Here is a 22,823-nt window from a genome sequence, read left to right on the forward strand (position 1 = left end):
TTTTACCCCTGCCACCTTTAGAATTTGAAAGAGAGTATTCCAGTCAACATTGTCAAAAGCTTTCTCTAAGTCTACAAATGCTAGAAACGTAGGTTTGCCTTTCCTTAATCTTTCTTCTAAGATAAGTCGTAAGGTCAGTATTGCCTCACGTGTTCCAGTATTTCTACGGAATCCAAACTGATCTTCCCCGAGGTCGGCTTCTACCAGTTTTTCCATTCGTCTGTAAAGAATTCGTGTTAGTATTTTGCAGCTGTGGCTTATTAAACTGATTGTTCGGTAATTCTCACATCTGTCAACACCTGCTTTCTTTGGGATTGGAATTATTATATTCTTCTTGAAGTCTGAGGGTATTTCGCCTGTTTCATACATCTTGCTCACCAGATGGTAGAGTTTTGTCATGACTGGCTCTCCCAAGGCCGTCAGTAGTTCCAATGGAATGTTGTCTACTCCGGGGGCCTTGTTTCGACTCAGGTCTTTCAGTGCTCTGTCAAACTCTTCACGCAGTATAGTATCTCCCATTTGATCTTCATCTACATCCTCTTCCATTTCCATAATATTGTCCTCAAGTACATCGCCCTTGTATAGACCCTCTATATACTCCTTCCACCTTTCTGCTTTCCCTTCTTTGCTTAGAACTGGGTTTCCATCTGAGCTCTTGATGTTCATAGAAGTGGTTCTCTTATCTCCAAAGGTCTCTTTAATTTTCCTGTAGGCAGTATCTATCTTACCCCTAGTGAGATAAGCCTCTACATCCTTACATTTGTCCTCTAGCCATCCCTGCTTAGCCATTTTGCACTTCCTGTCAATCTCATTTTTGAGACGTTTGTATTCCTTTTTGCCTGCTTCATTTACTGCATTTTTATATTTTCTCCTTTCATCAATTAAACTCAATATTTCTTCTGTTACCCAAGGATTTCTACTAGCCCTCGTCTTTTTACCTACTTTATCCTCTGCTGCCTTCACTACTTCATCCCTCAAAGCTACCCATTCTTCTTCTACTGTATTTCTTTCCCCCATTCCTGTCAATTGTTCCCTTATGCTCTCCCTGAAACTCTGTACAACCTCTGGTTCTTTCAGTTTATCCAGGTCCCATCTCCTTAAATTCCCACCTTTTTGCAGTTTCTTCAGTTTTAATCTACAGGTCATAACCAATAGATTGTGGTCAGAATCCACATCTGCCCCTGGAAATGTCTTACAATTTAAAACCTGGTTCCTAAATCTCTGTCTTACCATTATATAATCTATCTGATACCTTTTAGTTATTGTTATAAAAATATAAAATCCTCATTAGCACTAGGCGAGGGGGAGTGAATGAGAAGGGGTGACATAAAATCTTGTAGGTATTTATTTCCTGTATTTAATTAATATTTAGTTAACTTGTAATACTTCTAAAAGTATAAGATGTAATGTTTCTTTTATTTGTGCTGTTCAGTGTGTTAGCGAGGTCGCGAGAATGGGTACTGAGGAGAGCCAATAATTTTATCAACATGTTTCAGGACCTAAGATGAAGCCACATGACTGAATGCCTTATGTAAGTTTAACAACCACTCTGTAATCATATGGTGTAAAGCAGCAGAGGACCAGAAATATCTGTGTGCAATATATATTACATATGGATATGTTCAACATCTCCTCGTAATCCCCTTCATCGATTTTAACCACACTTAGTACACGTGTTACTTACTTTCCAGAAAGGAACACTATGAAGGCAAAAAAAAATTGCATTGAGGTGATAACGGGGTGATTGACAGAGAAGGGAAGGGGCGAGTAGATGGACTATGGCGATGAAGAGATCAACGCGAAGGAATGGAGGAAAGGAAGTGGACAGGGTTGTAGGAAATGGACAGAGGGAAGGGACAGAGAGGAGATAGACACATAGAGGGGAGAGCAGAAGATGGACAGAGAAAGGGAGCAAAAGGATTTGGATGAGTGATGGAGGTAGGAGAAGGGGGAGGGGCTAAGAGATGGACCAAGACAGGGGAGATGGTTAAAGAGAGAGAGGAGGAGGAGGAGATGAACACAAATAGGAGAGGACGAGAAAGTGGTGAGGAGGAAAGGCGAGAAGAAGGGAAAGAGGGAGAGTGGAGATGATGGACTGTGACAGGGGAGAGTGACAGATAAAGATGGTGAATCAGCCGTGGCGACTTTAATTTTGGCGGGCATGGCACTCTACTGGTGCCTCTAACTACTTCGTTTCCCGCTATCGATTTGAGCTTATGTCAGGAGCTAGGGCCTTTGGCGCATGTTGTTGGTTCAGTGGGCCCTGGTACTGACAGCTAATTGGAGAGAACGTGGCTGACAAGTTGTTCTCTGGTAGAGGCCTCAAGAAGCCACGAGTGGTTAAATCGGTCGAAGGCAGGCCTTGCTGTCTTGTTTAAGGATTGATAGTGGCGAGTGGTAAGAAGAATAGTGGATGTCATGTACAACCTGGTTGGCAAGTTCCAGGCCTAGTGTGGCAGCTTAAATATTACGAGACCTTGAAGACCACCTGTACAGATTGGAGGCAATAACACTCCTTCTTGAATCCAGAAAGTCGTGGATCCATCACTCCTGAGTACAGTTAAGTGTTGTTTTTTTATTTTTTGGGTACGTGGTATCGTGAGGCCCGTTTGTGTTAATGAGGAAATGGATGTGTTATATTAACGCGTCTCCGAGTGATTGTGTGTATGATCATCGGTAGGTGTAAGTGATAGTAATTTGTTGTTCCAGACCACGTTCCGTGCAACTGTGATGAAATTAAATGTGTAACATAGTGTGTGTCGGAGCCAAGGCACTCTTGTAGATGAGTATGCACATTATCAGTACCAGATGTAAAGTGAGTTGAACTTTTTCAAAAATGATAGCTGTCCTGAAGAAATTCGACTTCAGTTTCGTTTACTAGCAACTTTTCTATTATGTTTTGCAACATCTGTTCAATAAAAGAAAAAATGTTATCAACAGGAGCCTCAGCACTATTCTACAGAAAATAAATGTCCTTCACAGTATCGCATACATCTTGAGTGTTGTTTACTTTCGTGACGAATTTCATGTTCCAATATATTTCACTTCAGCATCATTAATGAACACTCTGGTTAATAAATCTCTTGTTACAGCTGTGTAACAATTAACGCTTGGGTAAGGCTGGATTTGTTTACTGCCGTCCAGTCAGTGAGCTTTTTATATTCACTCATCTAAGTTTTCAATTGTTTTAAATTATTGAACGAAACCACGTCAATCATTTTCGCTTTCCTGAACGGCAACTGAGAGGACGCTATTTTCTAAACGCCCCACACGACTTTCAAGGTCCTCTTGCGTTGATGTTTGATGAGTAGACAAGTATTATGGACATCGTGGGTAGAACCTGAAAATATGAAACCACACGTCAAAGTGAACTCACAAAACACATGTAAAATTTACTCATCTCTCTTGGCACAGAATGTACATGGTACATATTACATTATACGTCCTTAACATACCTTTCTTCAAGAACTGATGGTCCAATGGTGCTGTCAATAGTGTACACGTTTTCGTGTCATTTATCCTGGTACTACTTAAAATGGTACCTTTGTTGATATACAACTCACATATTTTTTTTTAAAAAAAAAACATGAAGTTCATTTTTAAGGTTATAGTGAAAATTAAAGAAGTGAGAGATTATAACTGCTTTCCTGGGTCTACTACATTTAGTTCTGCTGACTTGCATTTTACGTAAATATGACTTACCAATGAACCAGAACACACTGATAGTTACTATAGAACGTTTACTGGGTACCTAGACTTGTCCGTGATAAGCCTATCTCCATTCACGTCTCCATTTCTCTTCAGATGAGAAATAAAATACACTGACTTTAGGACCATTATCGTAACTGACTCTGCAATTTGGTGTACACACCTTCAGGACTTTTCAACGGAGTACGTTCAAATGTCCAACACAAACGAAACGGACTTCCAATCAGTACACGCACAACGAACAATATGGACCCAACGAACGCATCAGATCATGCTGCTTCCTTGAAACGACGCCACCTAGTTTCATACCCATATCGGTGACGTCACAGCCTCCTTAGACTTATGATGCGAGGCTTTGTCCCTGGGTAGCGTTGATCTAGGTACTCGTATCACAGTTGCCAAACTGATTATACTTACATCACACGGAATTTAGTGGCTGTATTTGAATATCTGTGGACATCCTACGCCGTTCCCAACACCACTTAGCAGTAGACAACATTAAAAGACTCTGTTCGCACGCATGTTCTAGTGACGTTGTAGGCGAAATCTGCGTTTACGTATTTTGCTCTTTGTGGAATACACCCAAGTTGTTTGTCTCTGGCCACTTAGAAGACAGCACACTATTTCTCACTGGTGAAAAATTCAGACCTGTGGTCTAGGAGTAGCTTCTTTGATTCATAGTGAAAACGTCTTCGGTACATTGTTCGAAAACCGTCACACTTAAATTTTGATTAATAGTCAGCATTGGCGGCCGAAGACTTCCGGCATAACAAGTCACTCCTCATTCTACCAACGGCGCTGGCAAAGAGGGCGGAGGAGCGGACAGAGGTTCAGAGCACTCTCTTGTCTTTGGGGTTGGAAACTGGCCCTAAAGGCGGAAGAATCAGCAATTATCAACGGCATCAGGATGCAGAAGGCAATGGAAACCACAGCATTAAAGGCACGTAACGTGTATCCACAGGACATATGGCCTGTAATTGAAGGAGTGTCAAGATGATGTCTTCATTGGAAAAAGATTCCGGAATAGTCCCCCATTCGGATCTCCGGGAGGGGACTGCCAAGTGGGAGGTTAAGAGAGAAAAAGACTGAATAATCAACGGAATGAGCACGTTCTACAAGTCGGGGCGTGGAATGTCAGAAGCTTGAACGTGCTTGAGAAACTAGAAGATCTGAAAAAGTAAATGCAACGGCTCAGTCTAGATATCATAGGGGTCAGTGAATTGAAGTGGAAAGAAGACAAGGATTTCTGGTCAGATGAGTGTAGAATAATATCAACAGTAGCAGAAAATGGTCTCGCGGGAGTGAGGTTCGCTATGAATAGAAAGGTAGAGTAGAGAGTGTGTCACTGTGAACAATTCAGTGATAGGGTTGTTCTCATCAGAATCGACAGCAAACCAATATCGACAACGATAGTTCAGGTGTACATGCCGACGTCGCAAGCTGAAGATGAAGAAATAGAGAAAATGTATGAGGATATTGAAAGGGTAAACAGTATGTAAAGGATATGAAAATCTAATAGTCATGGTAGACTGAAATGCAGTTGTAGGGGAAGGAGTAGAAGAAAGGGTTACAGGTGAATATGGGCTTGGGAAAAGGAATGAGAGAGGAGAAAGACTGTAACAAGTTTCAGCCAGTAATAGCGAATACTCTGTTCAAGAATCACAAGAGGAGGAGGTATACTTGGAAAAGGCCAGGTGATACGGGAAGATTTCAGTTAGATTACATCATGGTCAGACAGAGATTCCGAAATTAGATACTGGGTTGTAAGGCGTACCCAGGAGCAGACATAGACTCACTTCACAATATAGTAGTGATGAATAGTAGGCTGAAGTTTAAAACATTAGTCCGGAAGAAACAATACGCAAAGAAGTGGGATACAGGAGTACTAATGAATGACAAGATACGGTCGAAGATCTCTGAGGCTATAGATACAGCAATAAGGAATAGTTCAGTAGGCAGCACAGTTGAATGGACATCTCTAAAAAGTGCCATCACAGAAGTTGGGAAGGACAACATAGGAACAAAGAAGGCAACTGCGAAAAAACTATGGGTAACAGAAGAAATACTTCAGTTGATTGATGAAAGGAGGAAGTACAACAAAGTTTCGGGAAACTCAGGAACAGAGAAATACAAGTCGCTGAGGAATGAAATAAATAGGAAGTGCAGGGAAACTAAGACGAAATGGCTGCAGGAAAAACGTGAAGACTTAAAAAAATGACTGTCGGAAGGACAGACTCAGCATACAGGAAAGCCAAAACAAGCTACGCTGACATTAAAAGAAATGGTGATAACATTAAGAGTGCAACGGGAATTCCATTGTTAAATGCAGAGGAGAGAGCGGATGGTTGGAAAGAATACATTGAAAGCCTCTATGAGAGGGAAATTTGTTTTATGTGATAGAAGGAGAAACAGGAGTCGATTTAGAAGAGATAGGGGTCCAGTACTAGAACAAGAATTAAGAGCTTCGGGGGACTTAAGATCAAATAAAGCAGTACGGATGGATAAAATTCCATTAGAATTTCTAAAATCATTGTGGTATGTAGCAAAAAAACTATTATTCACGTTTGTGTGTAGAATTTATGACTCTGGCGTCATACCATCTGACTTTCGGAAAAGCATCATCCACACAATTCCGAAAACGGCAAGAGCTGACAAGTGCGAGAATTACCGCACAATCAGCTTAACAGCAGATGATCCAAGTTGCTGACAAAAAATAATATACAGAAGAATGGAAAAGAAAATTGAGGATGCGCTAGATGACTATCAGTTTGGCTTTAGAAAAGGTAAAGGCGCGAGAGAGTCAATTCTGACGTTACGGTTAATAATGGAAGCAAGACTAAAGAAAAATCAAGATACGTTCATAGGATTTGTCGATCTGAAAATAGCGTTCGACTATGTAAAATGGTGCAAGATGTTCGAAATTCTGAGAAAAGTAGGGGTAAACTATAGGAAGAGACGGGTCATATACAATATGTACAACAGCCAAGAGGAAATAATAAGAGTGGACGACAAAGAACGAAGTGCTCGTATTAAAAAGGGTGTAAGACAAGGGTACAGCCTTTCGCCCCTACTGTTCAATCTGTACAGTGAGGAAGCAGTGATGGAAATAAAAAAAAGGTTAAGGAGTGGGACTAAATTCCAGGTGAAAGAATATCAGTGATACGATTCACTGATGATATTGCTATCCTGAGTGAAAGTGAAGAAGAATTACAGGATCTGCTGAATGGGATGAACCGTTTAATGAGTACAGAGTATGGATTGAGAGTAAATCGAAGAAGACGAAGGTAATGAGAAATAGTAGAAATGAGAACAGTGAGAAACTTAACATCAGAATTGATGGTGACGAAGTAGATGAAGTTGAGGAATTCTGCTAACTATGCAGTATAATAACCAATGACGGACGGAGCAAGGAGGACATCAAAATCAGACTAGCAATGGCAAAAAGGGCATTCCTGGCCAAAAGAAGTCTACTAATATCAAATACCAGCCTTAATTTGAGGCAGAAATTTCTGAAAATGTACGTCTGGAGTACAGCATTGTATTGTAGTGAAACATGGTCTGCGGGAAAACCGGAATAGAAGAGAATCGAAGCATTTGAGATGTGGAGCTGCAGACGAATGTTCAAAATTAGGTGCACTGATAAGGTAAAGAATGAGGAGGTCCTGCGCGGAATCGGAGAGGAAAGGAATACGTGGAAATCTCTGATAAGGAGAAACGACAGGATGATAGGAGCTGTAGAGGGTCGAAAACTGTAGAGGAAGACAGAGATTGGAACACATCCAGCAAATAACTGAGGACGTAGTTTCCAAGTGCTACTCTGAGATGAAGAGGTTGGCACAGGAGAGGAATTCGTGGCGGGCCGCATCAAACCAGTCAAAAGACTGATGAAAAAAAAAAAGAAAAAAAAGTCAATGGCGATGAAAACTTGCATTTCTTTCTCAAACTTTTACTGCATCTCGATAAAGTCGCCGAGGCATGTACTTGCTCTTTCAGCTACTTCTTGACGTTTCGTTATTATGGCTAATTTGAAGTTGTTCTGCGAAAGTGTTTACGTTATTTTCGTAATTTGGGTACTCTTTTATGCTCACTTCTTAATAGCGAACGAGACTTTCTACTGTAACAACAACACACAAACAAATTTTTTCTTCTCTGGTGTGTTATTCGTGTTACTTTACTACGAATCTTTTGTGATATTTTGGTTCAAATGGCTCTGAGCACTATGGGACTTAACTGCTGTGGTCATCAGTCCCCTAGAACTTAGAACTGCTTAAACCTAACTAACCTAAGGACATCACACACATCCATGCCCGAGGCAGGATTCGAACCTGCGACCGTAGCGGTCACGCGGCTCCAGACTGTAGCGCCTAGAACCGCCTGGCCACTCCGGCCGGCTGTGATATTTTGCTTCGGTTTCATAAACATGGTCGAAATTCTGTGAATTCATTGCATAAATATTCCAGATTTTTTTCTTTCCTTTTATGGTTTTTATGGTAACTATACGTATGATCAGTATAATACACACATATTCATATTAAGTAGCACACAAAAAATTTATTCGTTATGCGTCACACTAACGAAGCTTCAGGCCCTTGCTTCACTTTTATAGACTATAACTGCAGCATCGTCACTACCAGCAGCTGACCATTCTCTTCTTCTACTCCTGCTTGTTCTAGAATTTATGGCGTTGTCATTGTTTATACCATGTTGTTAAAGCTATTCGTATATTTTGCGTAAATCGTGATTTTCCAGATATCATTTTCAGTATATAATAAACAATTTTAGTACGTTATGTGCCGCATCTCATAAAAAAGGAGACCAGTTAAAATATTTATTGAATTTTTAAGATTTGAGAAAACTGCTGCTGTAGCATTCTTCCGAAACCCAATTATTTGGAAGTTTAGATGCGTCACAATCAACGCATCAGAAGTTAAATATGAAAAGCATAAGCGAGTAGAATAAAAGCAATTTACTATAATTTCTACTGAGAATGGTCTGTTACGATTACTTATTTTTAACCCGCTTTGTTGATTTTCAGTCTCAGAATCGTTATTGGCGAGCAAATAAGTTTGGTGACGGGGGACGTTTTTAGAGTGCAAACGTTCGAATTTTCTGTGGTTTGCAAATCGACAAGCACTGGCATGTGGATGGCGCGCAAATCGGCACTTCACGAAACTGAACTCCCTCCAGTTACATTTGAACAGAATAACTTTTTCGTACCATTTGTCGCAAATTGTAACAATAGTGATCTACAAATTAAACATAAACAAAATTGGTAATTACGATTAGTATTAACAAACTTCCTAGTTATAATTACAGGGAGTACTTACGTGGCTATGCTGCTGCAAGAGCACCAGAAAGGAAGTGACCAAAGATAGAAGGCTAATAGTGCCCCTCTTATTTGCAAAGGGATGTCGTAATTCACATCAGCAATTGCTGTATTAATTTGGTAGCAACATGTTAGGTTGAATTTGATATCGAAATATTTATTTAGAGTTGCTCGGTGATGTAGTATATATGTTGCAGTATGCACAAGCATTGTTCTTTGTTCTCAGGATGTGAGTATTTCGGACAGTACCAATTCAGTTACATCTACATTTGCGGGGGTTGTGCTGTCGATCGCTGTCAATTTCTGACGGACGAAATTCCGAATATCACTTGCGTGTTGACAAGTAAATCTGAGGATTAATGTATCAACATTTCTACAAACAATGCTATTATCAGTCTGATTAAGATATATTTTATGGAGGTTTTGATTTGTTGGGAATCTGTCGTTGACGATTATGCGACTTTTATATTTCACGGCAGACATGAGCTGGATAATGGAATATATATGAGGGATTTTTCTTTAAGGTTCGATCAGTCGTAAAATGAAAACCACGGCGAAAATCCGATGATACTTTGTGCAGATGACTTGTGCAGCGTCTCCAGTACGCCCGAGGACCACGTCACGCCATACTTTTCAGTTATCAGCGCAAATGAACGTGTAAAAATGATTAGAAAAATAGTCACTTGCGGAGTGTTAAGTGTTAGCTTTCATTCACTTTCTGCACCTGATTTGATGCAGCCCACATAACGCAACTGCCTTGCATGACAGAAAAGTGCGGCAGTCATGTAAGAATTTTAATGCAGGACGTACAGACGTTCATGATGCGAGCGGTCAGAGAAGGAAGCGACTATCAATCGATGACCTGAGGGGACTTGGACATTCGAGAAATCGTCTCCGAAGGACAGTTCAGAATAAGTGAAGATGAACGTTGTCAGACGTTGTCTTTCTTCATGGCAATGTTGTGCCGAACACTGCAGCAGGAAGAAAGACGCTCTTGCACCACTGTCGATAGGAAGTGTTGATCACCCATTATACAGTCCGACTTGGCTCCATCCGATTTTCACACTCCGCAGCAGAGGTCTCTAAAACAAGTCCGTGCAGCAGTACTCGTCTTGGAGGTAAGCTGTTTCGAATTATGGTGGCGGAAAATTTAGCAGAATTTGGCCGGCAAGAGTTGGGAAGGTTTCTGATCATCATTCTTTGCGCCAATGTCCCGGACTGAATCACAGTCCTCAACGTAGTGTCTCAGATAGAGAAACCATGTCATAATTTTTGACGCCGATCCATGTGTCTGTTGGGGATGTTGACCTTGCTATTCAAAAAGAGTGGGCTATTTGCCGGCAACAGATTTCACCCTCTCCCTTCTGGTCATCCATACCAAATTTAATCTAACACTGTACTGTACAAGTACCCATCACAGTCGTCCACACACATCTAAGACTTCATAACGGTTCAGAGGAAGGCATCGGCGCCGGCCGGAGTGGCCGAGCGGTTCTAGGCGCTACAGACTGGATCCGCGCGACTGCTACGATCGCAGGTTCGAATCCTGCCTCGGGCATGGATGTGTGTGATGTTCTTAGGTTAGTTAGGTTTAAGTGGTTCTAAGTTCTAGGGGACTGATGATCTCAGAAGTTAAGTCCCATAGTGCTCAGAGCCATTTTTTTGAAGGCATCGGCAAACGTCGTTAATTAGGACTTGTCCTAAAAGGCGACGCAGGGTTTCTGTATCTGCTCCTCTACGCTCATTCCTTGAGTATCCATAGTCACTAAAACCAGGAGACCCCCATTCCTGGGCCGTACCTAGAACACTGCATTAAGATCATCACTGTTGACTGCGAATAAGACTCATCTATTACACCACCGAGTATTAGGATAACAACTTTCTATCATCATTTAGCGAAGCAGTTGTCGAATGAGATCGTGTTCAACTTTTAAACTCTTTCTTACGATAGGTGCACTAACATATCCAGAACTACTATACAAGGTTTCGTAGATAGAGTGACGTCACCAACCACATCTCTCTCAACTGCTTCCTATGTCATACTGATGCAGGACATGACAGTCTGTCGATAAAGGAAAGAGAACTCCAGCGAGTCCGTATAACTTCAGCGATTATTGGGTGCTGAAGGGACTTTACTCTGAGAAAACTTCGATCATCTGTCGCCTTCATCATCATTTTCTTTCATAGTGTGTCACATCGCAGTACTTTGGACTAGACAGATTTATCCACACGTCACATCGATGCTTGGTTCCACCTTTTACGTTGTGTTGACCATAATCAAACGTCGAAGGAAGATTAACTGTTTCTTAACGAGCTGAAATTGTCGATATGGGAAAGCACATACGAACAGTGAACTGTCCAGCGCGTAATAGCTCCACAGCGAGATGCCTCCACGATGAGAGATTACTTTCACTTCTGTCTTTATCGCCACCGATTGCGTAGAATTTGAAATGTCATCTCAGGGATCCCCGAAAAAGTCAAGCTGGAAGCGTATTGGGCCCTGTGCCGAACGCTGGATCCAAGCGTGATGACATAACAATGAGGCTGTTCATTTTTCCTCAAGAGTGAAAGGAACATTAGGGCTTAACAAATGGTTGACAGTAGAGACATAAGAGCTGGAATACAGACTCAGATTTGGGATGGACGGACAGAAAATCATGATAGTGGCATCTGCGTTGGGGGATACAGGACAACCACGGAAAACCTATACTTGGAAGGGTAAATGGGAATAAGAATTAGTCCACCAGAATTCTTTTCTCTTATGTTCCACTCTCCGCCCCTAAGCATAGAGAGGACAGTTTGAGGTTTGGCCCATTGTGAAGCTGGGTATTTTCAGCCTAATGAAAGAGGGATAGAAGGGGCACAGAGAGATTTAGGAGGGAATCACTAGTTCTGGCGTTTCTGTCTATAATTGCTGCAATCTACACTTTTTTCAGCTTCCTTGCTGTATTCAAGCCACTGTACTTCCCTTTCATGCCCCACGAATCTTGTAACCGCCGTCTGGTTACTATAGAAGTCGTAAACAGGCTCCCGCTCCCTTTATTTTATCCCTGCTCTCTTTAGAATTTGAAAGAGAGAATTCAACTCAACAATGTCAAAAACCTTCTCTGTACAAATGCTATGAACGTAGGTTTGCCTTTCCTTAACCCATCTTCTAAGGTAAGTCGTAGGATCAGTAATTCCTCGCGTGTTCCCACATTTCTCTTTAATCGAAACTGATAATCCCCGAAGTCGGGTTACCAGTTTTTCCATTGTTCTGTAAGCAATTAGTGTTATTATTTTGCAAACATGACTTATTAATATAATATTCAAACGTGTCAGCACCAGCTTTCCTTGAAATTGAAATTACTATATTTTTCTTGAAGTTTGAGGGTATTTCGTCTGCTTCAGGTGTCTTGCACACCAGATGGAAGAGTTTTGTTATGCTGGCTCTTCCAAGGCTGTCAGTAGTTCTGGCGGAATGTCGTCTACTACGGAGCTCGTTTCGGCTTAGGTCTGTCAGCGCTCTGTCATATCTCCCATATCTTCATCTACGTCCTCTTCCATTTCTACAATATTGCCTTCGAGTTCATCTCCCTTGCATAGACCCTCTGTACACTCCTTCCATCTTTCTGCTTTCTCTTCTTCGTTTAGGACTCGTTTTTCATCTGAGTTCTTGATATTCATACATGTGCTTCTGTTTTTTTTTTTTTTTTTTTCTGAAAACCTCTTTAATCTTCCTGTAGGAGGTATCTGAATTTCCCCTAGTGAAATACACTTCTATATCGTTATAGTTATCCTCTGTTATTAAAATCAATACGTGGACGTGTGTAAGGGAAATGACTCTCTTTTTCGAAGTAGTTAGAGTATGCCAGTTCTGGAGAAAGTATGAATGCTGGCCTGACATGAGGACGGGCTCGCCGCTCAGAGAGAGGTAAGGAGAAAGGCACGCGGACGACGGCTGCGCGTCACTTGGCGGCGACGAGCGCAGCGCCTGAGCCACGGAGTGAACGTCCCTCGAGATCAGCGGTGGGTAGTCGGTACTTCCGCGCTGGCGGCGGGGTTAGCGGCGATGACCGGCGGATAGCGCGGTGGGCGTTGGGCGGGGGGCGGCGGCGCGGTCGGCGAGACCCGGCGCGTGAGCCACGGAGGGCGATAGGCCGCGCCGCCCAGCCCCCGGTAACGAGCCGGCCGGGGGCGGCAATTTGTTGCTCATTATGGTCCGAGTAGCCGCCACAGTTACCGGGGTCACCGCCGATGGCTCCGATCACCTCCGCTGGGTTTCCAAGTGAAACACTGCTGGTGCTGTGGGTTACTTTGTGGCAGTCTGGCTCCACAGAGCGCTGGTTCCGCCGTGTGTTGAGAGGAAGGCCTGCCAAACCATCTTATGATGACACCTACAGCCACTTACAGAACAACCCTTGGGCCAAAATGAGACAGTTTGTTGGTATTCTTGTAAGACGCGTATATTTCTATTGTCTATTGTCAAACCACAATTTATGAAAGATGTTTATATTTTATTAATAGGATTAAGTAGGAATAATTAATATTTGTCATGTTGGAAATAATTGTGGTTGCAGGGAATGTCTGCACCAAAGTATTGTTGGCAGGAGAGACCGCACATTAAAATAATTTTAAAAAGGGCGGGAGAAACCGTTTATGGATACATTTAAGAAAACTGAGGGAAAGACCGCGCACTGATACTTTTTGTAATGGTAGCAGGGATTGTCTGCACCAGAAAGCACTGTTGGCGGGAGAGACCGCACTTTAGCGAGAAGTGAAGCGAGTCGGTAGCAGGTCTGAAGCGAGAGGCTGAGAGGAGCGGTGTGCCTGCCAGCCACTAGCTATGGATTACAAGAGATTATAAACGGATGTACAGAGACATCAGCTAACTATTATCATAAGAGGAACTAATATTATTGAATTATTTTTTTGAGAAATTCAAGACTACTGAAGGTATGTTTGCGCAATGCTAGTTGTAAGATTATTGTAAAAAGTAAGTCCCATTTAAACATTTGTGAAATCATTTCATTCAGAATATAATTAATTTTTGCCAGCAGTATTGCATTACTAATTATAATCCATCCCAAAAACCATCAACGTAAAACTGTGCAACATTTTACTGTTGTCAAGAAAAGGTTTAACTATGAATTACGTAACTTCACTCAAATTAATTAAAGAATAACGTCAGCTTTGCTATTAAAGAATAACGTCAGCTTTAGTAATAAATGCAGCCACTTATTATGACAGCCCACCAGCAGCTAATGGAGTATAGTAAAACGCAGTAAGTATATTCATGTCGCAGTTCGATGTAGCAGTCAGATTGTAGTGCTACAACGATGAAAATTAATATTACGACGATGTCAGACCTTATTTTCATGATTTAAAGAAGTATTCATGATATTAAAAAAGTAATTATAATTTTATTATTTTCATTTTTGTGCTCAGTGTATCAAAGACTTTCTAGTGCACGGAATAAATTAGCATTGTTTGTACTACGAAACTATATATGATTGTTAAGGGTTAAGCATGTAATAATTCGATGTAAGACATTTTGTTGAGTCTGAATTTTGTTCTCGTACTGGTCGGTAGAGAAGGAAAAGTTCCTTAATCGATGCGAAGGAATAAAGGCTGTAAAAAGGAGAGAGAGAGAAGGTAAATACAATTTATTCAAAACAAATATCTCCCAAGTGTAACGTCTTCTCATTTCCTGTAACTAAAAATTACAAGGTCTAATCTGAGCCTCTCCTAAATAACAGCGAAGAACATTTAGTTATCATATATTTTCTTCGTTTGATCACTTTTGTGATTCGCATGTTTCTTTTTGTTACGCGACGTGTTATGAATATTTTCATTATACGCGCAAAAGTGCACACAGCTTTAATCGAACCTGCGTCTTTCGGAAACGATAACTTTTAATCAGTACAATTACGCGAATACCGTCTAAATCGCAACCGTGATCGCAAAAGTGTTTCCTGGACCAAATAATTCTTATAAAATGTGTATTCTCCAAAGCGAGCAGCATTGCACTATCGCTGATTCGCAACAATCGAAAGAGTAAAAAACGGTGCTTAAATAAAATTGCCACCTTTTAATAATTATTATTATCCCATTAAATAAATAAATAGCAATTCAGTGGCTATCCAATCAATAAACGGAGGGGGCAATTCAAGATGGCGATCCAGTAACAGTAAAAAAAAGGTAAGGAACAGTTTTGGGTTATTGCAGGTAACGCCTGAGGGCCACCACGACGACAAAGAACATCACTTTTAATAAGCAGCATTTAAATTTGTATGCGGAGATTGAGAAAGAGAATTAATTTCAAAGGGAAGATTTCTTTGTTATTATTAAACAAGAGATAGAAAACCTAAGGGAAGGTTTCATAGGTTATTGTAGAAGGGAAGGTTGCGTAACAAAAGAGATATAGAGGAGACGGGAAGGTTTCATGCTATGTGATCAAAAGTATTCGGACACCTAGCTGAAAATGACTTACAAGTTCGTGGCGCCCTCCATCGTTAATGCTGGAATTAAATATGGTGTTGGCCCACCCTTAAAGCCTTGATGACAGCTTCTACTCTGGCAGACATACGTTCAATGAGGTGCTGGAAGGTTTCTTGGAGAATGGCAGCCCATTCTTCATGGATGTATCGATGTCGGTCGGGGAGGCCTAGCACGAAGTCGGCGTTCCAAAACATCCCAAAGGTGTTCTATAGAATTCAGGTCAGGACTCGGTGCAGGCCAGTCCATTACAGGATTGTTATTGTCGTGTAACCACTCCGCCACAGGTCGTGCATTATGAACAGGAATTGGATCGTGTTGAAAGATGTAATCGCCATCCCCGAATTGCTCTTCAACAGTGGAAAGCACGACGGTGCTTAAAACATCAATGTAGGCCTGTGCAAAACAACAAAGGGTGCAAGCCCCCTCCATGGAAAACACGACCACACCACAACACCACCACCTCCGAATATTTTTGTTGGCACTACACACGCTGGCAGATGACGTTCACCGGGCATTCGGCACACCCCAACCTCCCATCGGATCGCACATTGTGTACCGTGATTGGTCACTCCACAAAACGTTATTCCACTGTTTAATCGTCCATTGTTTACGCTCCTTACACCAAGCGAGGCGTCATTTGGCTTTTACTGGCGTGATTTGTGGCTCATAGTAGCCACTCGACCATGAAATCCAAGTTTCCTCACCTCCCGCCTAACTGTAATAGTACTTGCGGTGGACCCTGAGGTAGTCTGGAATTCCTGTGTGATGGTCTGAATAGATGTCTGCCTATTACACATTACCACCCTCTTCAAATGTCGGCGGTCTCTGTCAGTCAACAGACGAGGTCGGTCTGGACACTTTTGGGCCGTACGTGTCCCTTCAAGTTTCCACTTCACTATCTCATCGGAAACAGTGGTCCTGGGGATGTTTAGGAGTGCGGAAATCTCGCGTACAGACGTTTGACACAAGTGACACCCAATCACCTGACCATGTTCGAAGTCTGTGAGTTCCACGGAGCGCCCCATTCTGCTCTCTCACGATGTCTAATGACTACTGATGTCGCTGATATGGGGTACCTGGCAGTCGGTGGCAGCACAATGAACTTAATACGAAAAACTTGTGTTTTTGGGGGTGTCCGGGTACTTTTGATCACATGGTGTAAGTCCATATTTATTCTATAAGGACGGGAAAACGAATCCAGAAGAAAAAAAGCATCTCGTTACACAGCTCTCATTGCATCGTACTTGACTGACGGTATGTCATATATTCAATTCATTAATATTAGTATCTGGGGATAAGTAACGAAGGAGGTGCCAGAAGGCTTATATTCAGGTCCAGTCCTATTGGTTATGTACATCGATATTCTGCCTCTCAACATACATCAATCACTATTAGTACTTTTGTACACTGCACAAGTGCTGTAACTGATCCTGTTCCAGAGACACTAACATAAGAATTTGCAATATGAAATATTTAAAAAAATATTAAACTGTTTATCACAAAACGGACAAAAAGAACCCTCTTCTAATAATTTCCGGGTATGCAGCCGGATCCCGTCGACATTCTGCCACGATATTTCGGCCCAGGGACGTCCAGCCATCATCAGGTGAGTACACAACTACTGAAGAGCCCAGATAGAAGAAGAAATACGCCGGGAAAATTTCAGAAGTCACATTAAAAAGAACCCTCACTTCCTCACTAGTTCTATGGAGAACCTCACTCAGGTTTTCAGACTTCCAAACGGAAAAATTCCGTCACACAAAATGGAAACCAAACATTGTCCTTACGGTCCTGACGTCGGCTTAATAGTGTGTGTAGTGTTAAATTATGAAATAATATGCGTATAGCGTGTGTACTGTGTGAAGTGAGTGGGCATGAAAAGTGATTGAATAGTCTAGCACTACCCCTTTACATCATTTAATAATCTCTTTGAAAAACAAAATTGTACCCTCGGGATAAAGCGAATTAGGTAACACTTTCAAAAAGCTAGTGTCGTATGTGAGATTTGGACGTTGCAATCTTCATACAACCATAACGATTTAGGCTCTCCTGATTTATATAGATAATGGTTCCTACATTAAGGCTGACTTCCTTTCCTATCCTTGCCCATCTTGACATCTAAGTATGTTTAGTGGTCGAAACCGGTCTCCTTGTTAAATAAATCGTGATCAAGACTGTTTTTAATAGTAATCGAAATGTGAATGATCAGCTATCAGAAAACAAAGAAACTGAAATCATCCAAATTTTTGCGATGTAAGGAAAAAAGTGGATACACAAGGTACGAAATGAATAGGTAGGAAAAGGAAAAAATGAAGAAAGACGACTATCGAAGCCTGTCACCAGAAAAGGAAATAGATTAGTGGAAAATCTGATATGGTGTCACGGAATAGTTAACCTGACACATAAGGGACAGTAGTGGAGAAAGTAGTAGAGGCAGACTTACTCTAGAAAAGACATAACGCAGCAGTTGTCATATTTATGTGTAGCAACAAAACACCATCAGCTGTGTGTATTAGTTTTATTTAGTTGCATCCGGTTTCGGTGGTACAATCTGTCATCTGCAGGTTACTCTATGGAACAGGGTGATCGCTTCTTCTAGGGGAAATATCACCATATTTCTAGTAAAAGGAGCAGAAAACATCGGGAGAAACCATCTACTAACTTTGGCGTTGATGTGCAGCAAACATGACGCATCACACACGACGCGTTCCATGGACGCCGATGGTTTCTGCTTCTTTTACGAGAGATATGGTGGTGATTCCAGTTGAAAACGTGATCACCTTGTGCCGTAGAGAGGCTCGAAGATGTTGGATTGGGTCATCGAAATCAGTAGCAACTAAATAAAAATAATATAACAGCTGATAGTGTTCGTTGCTACAAATGATTCTAGAAGATGTTAGGTGCTGTATTAACAAGCTAGAGCACATGAAAAGAAGTAACATATAAAATATAGTCTAAACTTCGTATTGTAAGGTTAATTGCAGCTATTCACTCAAGGCTTACGGGTGTTGGAACTAAAAACTCCATCGGATCACCAGGATATGTATGCTCTCTGTTTGCTTTCTTCGACAGATCGACGAATATATTGGTTTGGAACTTCACATTTGCAGTATGGTGTTTTCAATTTTGCCCACGCGTATAGATTTTTTGTGCAAATATCATGTCCCGTGCTTGTTCTGCTTAAACTTTCCTTTCCTGACGAGTGAATTGAAAACTACGTCATTCCTTACGGGGTATATAATAGAGTGTTTTCATTCCACACTTCCAGTCTTTTTTCATTGAAATTGAAGCTCTCACCGACACGTTGCTGAGAAAGAGGCCAAGGTGGGTTTAAAGATCTTCCTGTCATGTCCTGGTAGATGGCCAACTCAGGTTTCATGATTTTCTTTACTCCTTGATCAATACTTCCTGTCTGTACTGAGAGGATGCAGCTATATGGCTGACACTTGGAAACTAATATAGTGGAGTAGAATTGATGCACCCAGTAGAAATCCTCACTGCCGTATGCAACTGGGCGTCTATCGCTTTGGGGAATAGCTATTCAACCCGACTGGTGCACAATATCCGGCTGCAGGCTGTATCATGCTTAGAGCTGGAGTTCGTCCGGATTGCCGAAGCTCCCCAGTGCCAGTAAACTTCTGGATAATATTGTTAGTTGTCATCTTGAACCCAATATTTTCAGTAATCTGTTTGACAGGTAAAATTCTTCCTAAACCTTCTCCCGGATATTTAGGGTGCATTCAATGTTTTTCCTCTGTGTTACTCAAAAGGATTTTCAGCTGATCATTTGGATCTCTGTTGTCAGGTGAAAGCAACTAACTTAGCCGTTGTTAAGATTTGGTACAAGCATTTATTCTGTTAAGTATTAATTCACAGTGGAAAAATGTTATAATACAACGGTCTCGGTGATTTCACAGTTTTTCGACAGCTAAGGCTAAGTAAACAGCATAGCCAAACTTTCTTACGGCACTGTTAGGCAAATCTGAAGAACAGACCCTCTGCGGTAGTCCGTTGTTCATCTATGTCTTTTCACTTACATAGATGCATTGCATAGCACGAAAGTATCTGTTTGACAGCATGCTGCTGATTCGTTCAATATTGTGTGGCATGGAATTCCCTTACTCAGCTTTTACAGAAGGCCCTTCTTCCAAATTGTGTTTCAAGCAACAATTAAATCTACAATAACTACTTATAATTCCTTTATTATTGTTTTTGGAATTATAAGTCTACATATGCGGTAAGACTTAACAATTGGTCTTTGCAACATGTGTTTGGTCCAATGCCAAGTTAAACTGGAGGAATGATGTTTGGAATGCTTGGGACAATCCTTTTCAGATCCATCAGACAAGAAAAATCAGAACCAGGTTTCATATCAACTAAATAGAGAACGACATCTTAAATGAAAATGCGAATCAAGTGACACATGACTACAAATAAAAACAAACGAAATGTGGAGAAATTACCCAGTAAAGTTTATTTCATTTATTTATCCACTTCCAGTGTCTGAATATGGTGCTTGCTTACAAATGAGAGTTTTTTAGGTCCTAGCAACTTCACTCATGCTTGACGTTTACCTTCAGTTTTATGCGAAAACCAGCGAAATTTATTTCATATTTGTTTTGCGTGTTCCTGCCGTCACACCATATGGCACACAAGTGTAGGGAATGAAAAGGTATGTTATTCCCTACCATGCTGATTTCTTCGTTCCGATCGACGTGTATCGGAAATAAGGAAGGAAGGAGCAGTAAATTATTAATGTTCTGTTAACGCCAAGGTCATCACTGCCGAATATGAATGAGGATGGAGATGTTTTTCTTACAGTCCCTAAAGTATTTTTAGATAAAACCAGGGAAAATTTAAATTAAGATGACTGAACAAGCTTGTCATGCTTGTTTCTCCTGAAAAACTCAGTGTGATGAATCTGCGACATAGGGTAGTCGTTGATTCCACTATACAAGAAGCATATTTCTCGCGCATTTATTCCAACTTCCCAACGACTGTCACAACGAGACTACTTTATTCTCCGTTCTAACTGCGCTGTAATGACATTAGAGCGAAGAAACGAGTGAAACAAATTCCGCAGATAAGCTTCTCACCGCTCGTGCATTTGTTTGTAAATACAAGTAAATTTTCTCGGAAGGATAGATACCGTACGGAGTCATTACGTGAGTGGTAATATGAAACAGGTACTCATTTCCCTTAGAGATCTTCCCAGTTCGAGGAACTGAATATCGCATTGCGGTAGCAACTTCGATAAAAACGTGTTCAAAACAAACATAGCCTCGCTGCAGGGAAACTGGCAGCCAATTTACTTACCAACTCGGCTATCAAAGGTGGGTGCTTTATCTTATCAGTGACGCTGATAGCGTACGGAGGGAAACGTACAAGCACTGAGCGTCAGTGTGCGACACAAATCCCAGCGAATGGAACAGCCTACTTGAACATTACTGCGAGCTGGTACAAAAGGAACTGGACTTTGTAGCATTTTACGTGAGATAAACAAAGTGAATCGTGATGTAGTGCGTCACTGAAGAAGTGTTTCAATGATTGCTGATCATAGTTATGAAACATTATTTGTATACGAAAACTACTGTACCCAATACAAATGAGTGAGTATACACTACTGATTTCTTCCTATTTAGTCTGAATTGTTTGTAAAGCGTAGACTGTACTTTATTTACAAAATGAGGAGTTGGGGAACTGAGAACTTCACCATTCTTACATTCTCCCGAGCTTATGCTGTAGACTCTAAGTTGCTTACGAAGTCTTGATTTTAAATAGAAGCTGAAAACACCATAGCGCTTTTGGTTGGAAATGTGCCACGTAGAGGCAGCTGAGCTACAGATGTAGGACGTCTTCATAAACGTACCATACGGGCTACGAACAACAGACGCATATGTATCACCTCGTTCATATCACTTAGAAGGGTGCGGCCACTCGAGCTGCGAAGATTTTCGTTGCATCCGTCTAAACACCAGCCGAAGTGTGCTAGTGAATTCCATATGACTCACGTTTTCCTGCTCCCAGTTGTCAGTTTCTCTGAAGGCTGGATCCTTGATGAAGTTTCCCATTGTTTTTCACTTTCCAATTCGCGAGCTGACCATTGGTTGAATGCTGTAGCAGGAGAGTATGAGAGTTAGTTTCTGAATATGACCACAAAACAAATGCTCTACAGACGAAGCCAATTCCAGCCTCTCCTCATAAAATGGTGCAGTTTCCAGGACATTAGAGGATGGAATGAGGTTCAAGTGATTCCTGCCAGGTGAGGAAGACTATCTTTTTTTTTGTTTTGCGAGTTCAAGTCACAAGCAGCTCATCTGGCAAGAACTGGTTACACCACATTAAACTCCTGTCAGGAGTAGACCACTGATACGTCTCACGATTTATGCCTCGACGCCACAACTTGGGTTGATTCATGTATTAACGGTATGCATGCGACAGCATAAAAATTGGTTTTCTAGTGCTTATACCTCGGGTTGTACTACTGATAAAAGGTTGGTCAGGTAGTTTGGATAGCCACTGGTCTACAGACTATTTGTATACCCAATAGAAGGATCGTCTTATTGCCATTATCCTACAATATATGGTCAAAGTATGAATATGACATACTTCCTCCTAATTAGGCAAATGGAGCAAATCGGTTGGTTCTTTTTGTATTTGATGTGGTCTGCGGTGGCCTTGATGGGATGTGTGGAGGCACCATTACATTAAGGTCGGTTACTCGGAAGACCACAAAAAAGGATTTTATTACTACATTGTTGCCGTCACCAGCGGACCAAAACCCACCCGTGGATTCCAAGACCAATATTGACAGAAAACATATGAACCTTGTGCAGTATATACCTGAGATCTCGATCTCGAACAACCTTGAAAATTGTCTTGCTATATTTATCCATTTCCCAGATATAGAGGTTCAAAATGACGCCACTTCTACGTGTAAAATCTGGTAAGAGGAGGCATCTAAAAAATAAATCGTAGAAAATTGGTCAACTTTTAATGGTAAATTTTCTAGACATTCATCTAGAACAACTGTCGCACTGCTTTCGAAAACATTTATTCGTTTTCACTTTTTATCGAGAAACACTCCAAAAACTAGCTTTTAGGGTATAAGAACCCAGCCGCGGTTGTGAAGAGCTGTGAGTAGCAGATTCCTGTAATTTTAATGGTATATTCCTAACGTCCCGATCACAAAAAACCTTGAAAACATTCATCATAACTTTATCCATTTACGAGATACGGGGGTTGCAAGTTATCCTACTTGTACACCCAAAATACGCACGTAAAATAAAAAGAGAGGCCAAAACGTAGT

At 41.3% G+C, this 22,823-nt stretch overlaps 1 protein-coding gene across 1 annotated transcript in view; it reads left to right on the forward strand.

Annotated features, from left to right (window-relative positions):
• The first annotated feature begins 13,270 nt into the window (after positions 1–13,270).
• Positions 13,271–22,823, forward strand: part of LOC126235341 (insulin-like growth factor-binding protein complex acid labile subunit) — a 60,142-nt gene continuing 50,589 nt past the window's right edge. Inside the window, exon 1 of the mRNA XM_049944063.1 lies at positions 13,271–13,460. Within this exon, the coding sequence (XP_049800020.1) occupies positions 13,271–13,460 (190 nt within the window). The remainder of the gene's footprint in view (positions 13,461–22,823) is intronic.

This window comes from Schistocerca nitens, chromosome 2 (genome assembly GCF_023898315.1).
Source record: "Schistocerca nitens isolate TAMUIC-IGC-003100 chromosome 2, iqSchNite1.1, whole genome shotgun sequence".
Taxonomy (NCBI): domain Eukaryota; kingdom Metazoa; phylum Arthropoda; class Insecta; order Orthoptera; family Acrididae; genus Schistocerca; species Schistocerca nitens.